At 31.7% G+C, this 13,493-nt stretch overlaps 2 protein-coding genes across 2 annotated transcripts; one reads left to right on the top strand and one right to left on the bottom strand.

The window, feature by feature from the left end:
- Positions 1-9,541: 9,541 nt before the first annotated feature.
- OCT59_025066 (uncharacterized protein) lies at positions 9,542-9,859 on the top strand (the record flags this gene model as incomplete). The annotated part of the gene is made up of 1 exon (XM_066135969.1): positions 9,542-9,859. One exon carries the CDS (start codon positions 9,542-9,544, stop codon positions 9,857-9,859), a length of 318 nt encoding a protein of 105 aa, XP_065991843.1.
- Positions 9,860-11,508: 1,649 nt separating this feature from the next.
- Positions 11,509-11,813, bottom strand: OCT59_025065 (uncharacterized protein; the record flags this gene model as incomplete). The annotated part of the gene is made up of 2 exons (XM_066135960.1): positions 11,509-11,700; positions 11,775-11,813. The coding sequence occupies 2 exons, from the start codon at positions 11,811-11,813 to the stop codon at positions 11,509-11,511; spliced, it is 231 nt and encodes a 76-aa protein (XP_065991842.1).
- Between the last annotated feature and the right edge of the window lie 1,680 nt (positions 11,814-13,493).

Genomic DNA, 13,493 nt, shown 5'->3' with positions numbered 1-13,493 from the left:
AACTATATTGGGAGTGTTCATTATGATAAATAAATTTAGCACTAGAAGGGGTAAGACGAGTATCATTTAGCCAAAAGAGGAATGAAGGAAATAATTTAATAAATGCAGCTGTCGAACAGGGAGCACAAAGTCACAAACCATTAACATTGATTTGTCCAAAATTAATAAGAGGGGAAAGAGAAGGGGAATGATTATAATGATTGTTATTATTAAGTATCGCACTATTAGGGAATGAAATCCCTGTGATGCACCCGATATAATTTGGTGTTCAATCATTAGAAGGAGGAGGAGAAGGAGTCCAACTTTTCCATAATCAAACCTAATTGGGCAGAGAGATTCTTCTGTACACTAGTAACATTAGAAATTTCCGATAGCAGACGGGAAGCAGAAACATTAGGGGTGATAATATTAGGACGGGAGTTTGGCAAGGGGACATGTCTACTAGATAAGACAGAGCAAGGGTCCAAAGTTGAGAAGGAAGCATCAGGAGAAGTGTCCATGAGAGAAGAGGGAGTGTAAGGAGGAAGATTGGATCGTGAATTCGTATCTTGGATCGGTTCATCATCCCAGTTATTACCATAAGAATGATTTTCATTATCATCACGAGGCGGGTATAAATCAGAGTCTCCAGGGTTATCGTAATTCATCATTGATTCAAGCTCAGATAGCCTATATTCATGGGTCGTGATAGTATCTTGCATCCAAGAGACAGTTTCATCAAGAGCATTGAGGGTGTTAGCAATCTTTTTGATCTGCGCCTTTAAATCATCAATGATATGTTGAGGAAGCGTATAGGTAGGATTGCTGGATGGAGAAGTAGGTGTAGAACTATTAGGGTGAGAGTTGTTTGGAGGTTGAGTAGAACCGGAAGAATTTGCGTTGTTCCTGGGATTGTTAACATTATGATTGTTGGTCCGGTTGTTACTATGAGAAGTATCAGGACGAGAAGTGTTAATAACATTGTTATTGCTGTTGTTGGATCGGGATGAAGAAGAATTATTGCGGGATCTTGAGTTGGATCGTGATCTGGAATGGGAATTGGATTGGTTACGTGATTGGCGTGAATCCTGGCGACCACGTCGAGGACCAGCATTAAAGCGTGAATATAGTTTGTTAAGGCGATCATCCACTTTACATGTGGGACGAGGATTACATATAGAAGGGGAACAACCAGAACACCCACAGACGTGGCATAAAGTGTGAGCTTCATTAGGAGGGTGCCATGTCAACCCTTTGCCGCGGAAAGCTACGGTCATCTCTTTAGCAGCCTCAAAAGTATCAAACGAAGAGAAATTCAAATACACATAGGGTTTAGGCTTGTAAGAACTGATAGATAAAGGGACGTTAAGAGCCTTAGCATTGACTTGAGTAGCAATTTCTAAAAGGTCAGCTTCCTTAATATTTTTTGGAATGCTGGCAAGGATAGCGACATGTTCTCTACGGCTATCGCATTGGGATTTCGAAAAAGATGCCGGACAGACACGTAAAGAATTACCTAGACAAATAATCGCCCAGATATCGTTAAATTGGGTAACTGCATCCGCGAAGGAAAATTGGATATGTCCATTATAATAATGTTTCTTAGGGGTAAGTTTACACTTAATTACAGTGCCATAACAGGAAAATTCCTGACGGACTTGCGTCTCATTTAGGAAAAGCGGAATGTTGGTGACAAACAAAGACTTCGCTTCATCACTGAGTTTGGCATCTGCAGGGGAATAATGGGTGAAGGCCAAATCAAGGAGATCGGCACGTGGGGAGTTGACACAATCGGTAAAATCATCTTGGTTATTGAAGAAGATAAGGATTTTTTTGTTATCGCCTGATCCATCACAGCGTGCGCGGGCGCCATAGGAAGAATAACGGGAGAGCAAACAATCCACTTCATCACACATGGAACGATTGGTGGTGAATTTAACTTTGAACGCGTCAGGCGTATCACGTAAATAGGCCGCAGCATGATAGCGAGAAGGTGTGGATTTAATAGCGGCAGCATTACCATCAGGAGATGGTTGACGTTCCGGGACTTCAAAGGCAACAGCTTTACCTTTTCCACTGGTGTTAAAGGGAGCATGGATAGAAGCGTCAACAGTTTCAACAGGAGTAGTAGTATGATGAGGAGAGGTAATCACATGGACTTTGTTGACAGGAAGACCAGAAGGAACGGCAGGAATAAGGTTGGGAGCAGGAGCAGAGGGTGACAATACGCGAACGTTTGTTTGGTGCGCCAGCGGTATTAGTGGGAGACAAGGGTCGGTCTCCAGAGGGAGCAGAAGTAACAGGACGCGGTGGCAACAGAATATCCGGGTTAATAACAGAAGGAGCTGGAGGTGAAGTCATAGTATAAAGCTCAGTAAAGAGGAAAGCAACTGGGGAATTGTTAGTATTTATACGAGCACTTAGAAATTTTCGAACGAAAATTTCAAAAATAAAATTTTATTAGTATTTTCAAAAATTCAGGAAAGAGTTGCGATGATCCTCATATTTAGTGATTATAAAGAGATATAACTATATAAAAAATTTATTATATTCGTATATCATAATTTCAACTAAAAATTAACATAATTTTGACTAAAATTATACTTAAAACTTTATTGTATTATAACTCCGCCAATATTAATCGTAAAGAGATAATCTTACTACCATTTGATTCGTCTTGATGAGACGGTTCTAATGGTATAAAATACATCAAAATCCAATTATTAGTTTAATTTTCAAAATTAAAAAATATTAAATGGTTTTTAAGTACTAGTAATTCCGTCAATATTGATCACAGAGAGATGAGCTTATCACCATTCGATTCGTCTTGATGAGGCGATTCTAACGAGCTATTAAACGTCTTTTTATAATCACTAGATACCAAGAAATTTAGCAAAATGTTAAATGGCGCAGTAAACATAAATAAAGACGAATAACTCATCAGACAGTGATCGTAAAAGGATAAAACTAAGGGCTGATCACCCTAGTGCAGTCATTAATAAGGCGGCACTCTCTCATATAGCCTGAGTATGGTGAGGTCGCAGGTTCAATTCTACTGATCACGGAAATAAAACGAATTTTACTGTGGATGCTATCACCAATAGCGTGAAGGTATAGGGATTAGTGTAGTTGGACTGCATCATGGTGAATTAGTGTGTACAGTTAGGCGTACATTTCAACTAAGGGTCATGGTGTCCTTCTAACGTTTCCTATGAGGCCGTTGGCATGTGCACAGTTCAGACTTCCAATGGTCATCCTAGATGGTAAAGCAGAGGGTGCAATGTCTTAGTAGTAGTTTGATACCCACCATAAGGAGTGATCCTGGACAGATACCTGCTACTTTCTGTCTACAAAGTATACCACTTAGGGTTCACGATTGTACTATCATGCCTTTGAGTGAGACTTAGTACCTAAAATGGTGGTATGGAAGGGTACTAGATGGTTGATGTTACCTGTTGAAAGTCCTCTATGAAAGTAGGTACTCTCTAAAAATTGTAAAATAAATTGAGTACCAGTATCATGCAATAGGTATAAGATTGAGTAGACGGTAGTCTTAAAAGTGGCCCGATGGGGATGTTCTCATATACAATGCTGTTACCTGAGGAAATAAGTACTCAGTATAATGGTTACCCCTTGGGTACTAGTTCAAGGATGTCTCAAAAGAGGTAGAAAAAGGCTTGGCCGTAAACACTAGCAAAGTAAAAGGATAAAACTAAACTCTCCCATTCTGCTCATTTGACAATATTTACGAAAAAAAATAAAAAATTTTTTCAAAGTTTTTTATTACTTTTTCTTTTATTTTACTTTATTTTAGTAAATTGGAAAACAAAATAAGAAAAACAACAAGTCTGGAAATGATACTACTGTTAAACATTCTGCCTCAAGCTTTTCAACTGGCAACGTTTCTGATCAAGGTTCCTCTTCATCTGGCCCTTCGAACACTACACCTTCAACCAACCCTGCTAATAAACGTACCTGATAAACCCTTCACGCCTTCTGGTCCTGTTGAAACAACTTCTGTTGAGAAATCTTTTTAACCTGATACTTCTTCCCTGAACACCTCTGTTCATGCTCCTAATGGTAATAATGATAAAGGCAAAAGTCCCAAAATTACTCTCGCAATCTCCGATGCACTATTTCTTTGATTACTTTCCATTCATGAACTGTTGGATACAGTTCTTCTAACTTTTCACCTTCTTTATGAATATTTAAACTTACATTACTTATTAGGGAAGCCTTTAATATTGCAATTGCTGGTTTTAAAATAATGAGTCTTTGAAAAGCATACAGAGTTGAATTCCATCATGTATTGTTTACTTTTATAACATCAAGATAAATAAGATTTTCAACTTCTTTTTCCAACTCATTATTATCCTGTAAAACTTCTTACTGTCGATGTAAATACATTTGTGCTTCCTTTAACTGTTGTTTTTTCTTATCTCCTGCAAAAAAAGTAATGAGGCACTTACATTTATCAACTAATTGTCTTATCTTATCTAACCCCTTTCCAATGCTCAGTTGGAGTGTGTGAGCAGCACAAGGAATTCTTTCACCAATACCTATTTCATTACATGCTTTTTTTACATTTGAACCATTATCAGTTACTAGTGCAATTATCTTTGATTCAATCTCCCATTCATAAAACAAATCAATATATCCATACTGAGAAGTACTTCATTTGGCTCAAAATCAGATGTTTTCCAATGCAAATGTGCTGGTGAACTCCAGGCATCTTGATTTTTAAGTGTAACTTTTCCTATTTCAAATGTTTTTGAGATCCTATTTTTAGTGCAAGGAACTTTATAACGCTTATCAAATCCATTTATCATTTTAATAAAATCTGGATCTTCTACAACATTTAAGGGTTGTACTATTCCAATAACAAATCCTATGACATTTTGAGTTAGAGATTCTTGTTTAGAATGTTTATATGGTTTAATAGAAGATTCAGGAGGATTTTTTAATTCTTCTTCATTATGTTTCATAGCAATCTCTTTGGTAATACCATGTGCACCTGACAAATGTGTTGCTAATGAGCTTGGAGAACCGCACCATGTGAGCATTTTTTCACAACCACTAATTTGACATACAGCCTTGGTTATAGGTGCCGTCGAAATTCACTAATTACGGCATTACGGCATTACGGCATATGTCGTAAATAATGCCGTAACCGTAATAAAATGCCGTAATTAATTATGACCACGTGACTTAAATAATACCAAATGATCGGCAAAAAGATCTCCTTTTTTAGAACCTTGTGTAACCTTGTGTAACCCATTTCTTTGATTTATTGAGGGACAAAATTTCCTTTTTTGGAAATTGGTGTAACGTCACGTGATATAACGCTAAAAAAGTTGACCGGACGGCTGAAATTAAGTTTAGTCTTATTTATTTACAGCATATTACACTACGGCATTACGGCGTCAAGTTAAATTACAGCATTACGGCATTACGGCAATTACGGTTTACGGTTTTTAATTACGGTGATTACGGCACGTGCCGTAACCGTAATAATAATTTCGGCGGCAACTATAGCCTTGGTATTATCTTTATTGAGCTCAAAAAACTCCATACCCAGCTTGTTTTGGTCTTCCAATTTTAGTTGATGCTTTTTGCTGTTTTGATTGTTTGCTAATTTCTAAATATTATCAATAGTTATATTAGAAATATCAGCAGTAACACATGACTGTCTTTAGCTTCATAATCAGAGTCATCTTCACTCTCTTCTATAACATCCTGTGCTAAATTTTCTTTCTCTACTACTGCTTCTTTGGCCATCTGTTCCATTTGTTTATGTTTACTTCGTGTAGTAGTTGCCATTTTTTTTAAAAAAAAGTTTTATGGTGTGGGAATTTTTATGGTATTGGCAAAAATAAAAGATAAATGATCGGCATTATAACCTGATTAAAACTTATTTTTTGGTGTAACAGATAAATTTGATGATAATCATTTAATAAACTACTTTTATTATCAATACTGCGCTACAATAAATAATTTCGATTTTGTTCGATAATCAATTTAAAATCGATTCTTATCGATTTTTGATAAATTCGATTATTGTAAAATTGATTCCAATCTCTATTATAAAGTATATTTATTAATCAAATATATTTTATTAAATCCAATTTTAAATATGATTAATACATTGTAAAGCTAAACTAAACATAATATACAAGTAGATTAACAATATTCAATTAATAAAGTTAATAAACAGTAAAGAAAAATTTGAAATTAATACTATTACAAAAAATGTAAATTTCTCCATAAGTATTATACTTACACCCATAAAAATTAATATATAGGTAGTTTAATTATGCTTTGAAGTTGTAAACGAAAAAGTGAAAAATTTAAAAGTTATTACCATCATACTTAGTCTTATGAAAATTAAAACACAAGTAAATAATACTATTTTGGTAATAACTTTAACTCTTTAAAATTAATAAAGATTTTAAAGTAATTTATTTATATTGAATCATATGATATATTTCTATTTTTATTTAAGGAGTTAAATAAATAGGTTTTTAACTTGATTAAATTTACTGGTTTTTGAAAAATTCAAAATATCAAATTTTCAAATTAAAAAATCATAGGGTGGTCTTACAATTTTGCAATCAGCTATATAAAATTAGATCTTTTTTTTTTCACCAAACCAAAATTTTAATCATTTCTCTTTATTTCCCTTCATATTGTTCTGTTTATCAAAATATTTGTGATGAACTATTTTTTAAACTCCTTTTTTGGTTAGATTATGCTAACTTCCAGAATTATCATGTACTTATTTTTGGAGACTTCAACACTAATGAATTCTTACTCGCAACAAAATTTTAGACTACTTTGTTTACTCTCTTCTTATTATTTTATGGACCATCAAGCTTATTCTTCCTTTTTAACTTGTCTTGATCCTACCTTTTACCATGATAATGGTTCTTCACACCTGGATTATATTTGGTCTTGAATTTCCTGCCCTGGTCTTTTCTCTCATATTATAACATACTTGGTTAAGAAAATCCCATCTTTGGTACTGCTATTGACTTATTACTTTTCCAACATGAATATAACACTTGTCACTCTTACTTTTCTGAACTTACTAAACTTATCACTATCAACAAGTTTTTGGATTGATTTTTATTTAGGTTTTCTCTTGCTTCCTGATTATATAATCCCTACCTATATTACTAATCTGTCTGCCTTCAAATTTTTCTTACACTCAGTACCTAATGGACTTAATGGAATATTATACGACTTGATGAACATTTATCCTTGTTGTTGGGCACTTATATCAATTCTGCTTTGTTAGTTGATTGGTATATGATTGTTTTGAATCATGTTTTAGTTATTTTAGACTCTAAATCCACTTTACTCATGGATCCTTCAGTATGCTACACTTCTATAACATCTTTTCCCTCTCAATGGCAACAAGTATATACTCTCTTCTCCAATGTGTCTGCTTATCTTTATGATCCTGTTTTGGCACCTGAAATTATTTCTTATATTCTTAACAATAAAGCTTCTGGTCCCTCTAAAATATCATGAAATAAATATTTCACCAATTCGTGCTTTACTTGAGATGATATTTCTGACTGGCATGAAGCTATAGTCTACCCTATTCTCAACCAATTACTTTACTCAAAACTGTATTGTTAAGGTTGTTACCAATCATCTTTTCCAAATCCTTGCTGAAACTTCACTGGAATACCTAGTGGTTCCACTAATGTTCCTATTAAGATGCTTGATATTATCATCCACCAAAATAAACATGACGGATTGTTTCTGACTTTATGGATTTGAATATGCTTAGATTGATTTTAAAGTGACTTTACATCCCTGAACTCTTATCTTAATTCAATTTGTTGTTAATTTTTTTACTAGATGTAACAATCATATCCTTACTTATTATGACGATTCTCCTTCTTATTATGTTCATATTGGTATTGATCAAGAAGAAATTATTTCACCTCTTCTTTGGATTATTTATTTATTTGAATTCTTTGCTTACAGTTCTCAATCAAGAAGCACATAATCCCTTTGTAAAGATGTTAGCTGTAATTGATTGGTCGATACTGTAATATTACAGCAATGCTATAATTAGGCTGTAATGTCATAATTTTTAATGGCATAATAATTTAAAATAAAAATAATGAATTATAAAAGTAAAATTACAATAGTTTATATGTCGTGTAATTTAATTTTTAGGGGTACATAAGATGCATCGTGTTTTTTTTTGTATTTTAGTTGTATACACGTTCATGTAAAGAAAAAAATTATATAATAAACTAAAATCCCTAGGGGTGAGTGGTCAGGGTGGAAGGTGGGAAATATTAAGTTTTTTTCAAAAAAATTTATAGATGATTTTATGCATAATTTACATATAAACTTTTTTACAAAAAAAAAATTATTATTATTTTTTTTTTGATACTTAAAATTGAAATTACACGGTCACATATTTCCTAAAATCCGAAATCCGAAATCCGAAATATAATTCCGGCCGAAATTAACGAAATTATGCCATTAGTAATAATTTCTTATTTAGATGATATTTGAAAATTAACGTAATTTCACTTAAACATGTAATTTCAGCCGAAAATCATAATTCAGCCAAAACGGAATGCAGATCTTTCCTTTTTTGGCGATAGCCGTTCCACAAAAATTGATTTTAGTGGGAACGAGTCCTTTTTAGGATATTTGTTAATTTCTGCTAAAATTAAGTGAATAATTCTGGCCGAAATTATATACTTAATTTCAGAATTACGGCATTACAGATTACTTGTTACGGCATTAAGACCTAATTACAGTATTACTGGCATTACAACCTAATTACAGCATTACAACTTTTGCTTTTTAATGTAGATAGGTTGCAACCTATTACATACGACACTGTGTTTTAATATTACAGTTATGGCTAATATCTTTATGCATCTTCAAAATTTTAAACAATGTACAAGTAAATTCAGCAAAATATGTTTGAACCTTCAGTTCATATAGTTCTATTACTCTTTCTTCTTTGGCTACCGACACTTCATTTTGCTTTTTTTACTTGATGTTTGGTTCTCCCTTTCAACTTCCATATGTAGCATATCTTTATAATGTTATGCTTCTTCTACAATTAGAATTCTGTCTTTAAACTTCCCTTTCTCTAAAAAGACTATTCAATCGATGGTCTCCCCTATGCTCTTACTTATTCATTGAAAAGTTGACCTTGCTTTTACTACTCCTCTGGCCTTACTTTTTTTGAAACTTCCTTTCTCTATCCAGCAAGCTTTTCACTCATCCATTTTATAAAGACTTTGCCAATTTTGCAATCTCTTATTTTCAATGCTTCCTACCATTGAGGTTTCTCTTTATTTGCATTAATGTAAATATATAACTAATAAAAGTAACTCAGTATATATAGTTTACGACATAAATATTCAGAATTTTTATTTTTATGCATAAAGAAGTGCTGTCACACCAAGTCTTGTGCAACTAAAATAATAATTAAAATGGAAGTTGATCAGCCTTTTTTAAACATAAATATAGCGTGAAAAATTCTCACCTGATTGTTTATCAGCAGCAAAATAACATCATGGCATCCACTTCGGTATTTGAAATGCAAAGGTTGACTGTTAAGGAGTTATGGGATAATAATATACAAAAACCCTCTGAAATAATTAAAATGACTGGTTTTCCAAAGTCTACAGTATATGACATTATCAATCGTCTAAAAAAAACAGGAAGTGTTGAACACTTACCCATTTCTGGTCATCCTCTTGTTCTGACACCAAAAAAACGTCGATATCTTGGCCATCTTCTTAAAAATGATAATGCAACAACTTCAGCTTTAATGACAACAAAGCTAAATAATTTGTATCCAGATCTTAATATATCAACCCGAACTGTATAACGTACTCTTAAAAATAAACTTAATTATTATATTGTTTGTAGACCATGGTCTGTTCCTCTTCTTAAAGAAAGTCATGTTGAAGTTCATCTTCAATGGGCCTTAAATCACATCAAAGATGACTGGACTCACACAATTTTTTCAGATGAAAGTACATTTCAGACGTTTCGTAATACTCAAATTGTACATTACAAGGCTGGAAACCCACATCCAGTACATCCTATGGTAAAACATCCATATAAGGTTCATGTTTGGGATGCATTTTGCCGCCAAAGGCCAATTGGAGTTGCATTATTTACAGAAAACATGAATTCTGCTAAATACCGTGAAATCCTTCAATCTCAACTACTTCCTAATGCTTATCATGCTGGTTATGGATGGAATTTTCAGCAGGACAATGCACCAATGCATACCGCGAAGCTTACTCATCAATTTTTTGTGATTAATGATGTTCCGGTTATTGATTAGCCTGCAAACTCACCTGACTTGAACCCCATCGAAAATTTATGGGCGATTCTTAAAGGAAATGTTGAAAGAAGGGTTAATAATTGGGTTATGAAAAAAAAATCACTTGGTGCTAATGATTTTCAAGGCATAATTCAGCAAGAATGTGATAATATTGATAAAAATCTCTTCTTTAGTTTAGCAAATAGCATGTCAAATCGGATTAACATGGTCATAGAAAATAATGGTTATATGATAAATTACTAACTTTTAAAGTATGTTTATCTGCACATCTTAAGTTATTAATGGTATAAATTTGAAATAAAAAAAATAAAATTTATTATGTTTTTACATATTGTGATAAAATTCCGGACATTTATGTCATGAACTGTAAGTACAGAAAACAAATATGTGAGCACAGATTTCAAATTATCATCCTTACTTTTTGATAAAAAAAAGAGCTATACCTAGGAGAAACTATGCCACCTAAGATAATCCAAACACGCTGAGTAAGAAATAAAGAATCAACTGGAGCAAGCCTCTTCTAAAGCAAAAGGGTCTAGAGTAGAAATAAAAAATATAAAATTTCTGCCTAAATATATAAAGTAACCTAAAAATGATCTAATAGAAAACCTAATCATAAAGTCAAAATCTTTGCTAAAATCTTCTTGTTGGCTTTATTACTACCCTTGTTTTTCAAGAACTTTCTGAGTCAACTGGTCATCACTTTTAGTGGTCTTATTCAAGGATTTCTTATCCTTCTTCTTAGGCTTATTACTATCTTTAATTTGTCCAACATTGCCGGGCTTCTTGTTAGGAGTATTTTTAGTTTTTGGTTTGATGTGTATTTTCTTTAAGTTAGGAAGAGAGTGTTTACACCATTTCAACTCCTTATCTGTAGGCAAGTAAACCTAGGACCCTAGGTGTGATCTTCCAATTCTTGAAATAGGCCATGAGCTTCCTCCTTCCATTACTTGTTTGAATAATTTTAAATGAGCTAGCACTGCATATCAGTCAGCCCACAAAGTTGCTATCATCATTTCTACTGGAATATCATAAATAACAGCTTGGAACTTTTCATGTTATTTTCTTCCATCCAAAAGTTTTTAAACTGGAGAAGGGCAAATGAGGATAGTGCTATCTTAACTTTAAAAGTCAGTCAGTATTTGAGTTACTTCAAATAAATTATGCCATTATTGATTAGTTTATCAGCTGTAACATGTATGATTAACAGAAGTTATTTCTGGTATTGGTATTTTTTTCAATTTTAAATCCATAAAAGCTTTATCTGGAATTATGCCAGGATTATCATCATCAGGATCTTCTGAATCTGAATCATTATCATCGGCATCAGTACTACCTTTATCTCCATATTTATTATAGGTGATAGGTGACTGTCCCTTAAAATATAATTTGTCTAAAGTGTAATAAAATTTCAACTCTACTAAATCACACCAGTGGTGTTCAACATTACATCATGTGATTCACAAAAAAACTTTTTATTGGCTAACATTTTTGTTAAATGATGATGCGAAAAATCAAAATCTTTCACTTTGAATTTATAATAGTTCTCTTTTCTAATTTAACTAAATAAAAATAATCAAAATTGATTTATGTAATATTTAGTTATTTAGTCACATTCTGTAATAATATATTTGATTTATAGTTACTACGAACTTTTTTTTTAATTTGCTTCACAAGGTATAAAATGAAGTAATAAAATAATAAAATGCAAATAAAAGAATCAAAGATAAAAGGCAAAATCAAAGATAAAAAGTTCCAAATAAAGCTGTTATATAAAAAGTTAGAAGAACCATGAGTAATTATATCTATAACAGTCAGTGGAAATGTTATTTCTCTTGCTGATCATTAATTAAAATAATTTTGTGTAACCATAATTGAATATATCACCACGTAGCTAAAAAAAGAAATTTTTAATACAATGCTTATACAAATTAAGTAAATTAATAGTTCATTATGTACTATAAATATTCGTCATCATTTCCTCTTTAGTAATATTTTTTTTTTCTTTACATATTACAAGAAAGTTCGTCTCAAAATGAAGTTTTAACTTAAAGGTAGGTATAAAATACAATTTAAATAATACAAATATATGTAATTTTACGAGAAGAAAAAGATTTATTAAGTTAAAAAAGGCAGTTATTTAGAGAGATTTTGTGTAAACCGCAAAAAACCAATTTTTATAATAAAAAAAAATTTTCTTGATTTCAATAAAACTAATAAAACTCTTAACAAAAGCTTTCTTAACCAGCAATTATTTCATTTTTAAGTATAATTTGGTGAAATGAACTTGTTATTTATAAATTTAAAAATAGTTAAATATTATGTTTTTATTTGTTTATTTAAATTAGATATTTAATGCTTAATTCTTTAATCATGTAAATTATTATAACATTAAAAAAAACTTTAAAATTTTTAATTTTAGTTCGTTTAACAAGAAAATAAAACAAAAATTATTTATTCATAGAAAAATTCTTATTGACTATTAGGTCTATTTACTTTATTAAGTCATAAATACAAATAGTATAATATGAATAAGTAAAATATTTTTTTATATATATAAAAAGTATCTAAAATAGCGTTAAAATTAAAGATATTTATTGAATATTTAAAAAAAATAAGCAAAAGAATAAGGTTAAATAAATTTTCTTAATTTTTATTAGTTTGTTGTATTAAAATAACTATATAATTGACTACTTTCTTTGGCTAGATGCAACCAAATAAAGTGAAGTTTTTAACTTTTAAAAGGTTTAAAAATATTTTTCAAATCTTGAACGAACATGTTTACTATTGTTGGAAAAATTTGACCTGAAAATTTCGATTTTAATGTAATTTGGGCCGGCATTACGAATTTGGCCAGAATTAAGAAAATTTCTGCCAGAATTAAGATCTGAAAATTGTCGATTTTAGCCATTTGTACCAATTTTGGCCAACCTTAAGTTTACATATATACTATATGCCATATACTGTCCCAATAATTTATATTGAGATATCATAGTACAAAAAATCTCCCTCTAATTTTTGGGAACATTTCCACTGACTGATAACAAAAGCCATCAAGAATAATTAATGAAAAGATAAAAGATCAAGGGCAATTACATTCCAAACGAAGCCATCTTACCAAGAGTTAAGAAAAAAAAAGGAGAACCAAATAAAACCACTACACTAAGAT

Source organism: Rhizophagus irregularis, chromosome 5, assembly GCF_026210795.1.
Source record: "Rhizophagus irregularis chromosome 5, complete sequence".
NCBI classification, from domain to species: domain Eukaryota; kingdom Fungi; phylum Glomeromycota; class Glomeromycetes; order Glomerales; family Glomeraceae; genus Rhizophagus; species Rhizophagus irregularis.
The sequence above is the reverse complement of the archived record's forward strand: the minus strand, read 5'-3'. Positions and strand labels throughout refer to the sequence as shown.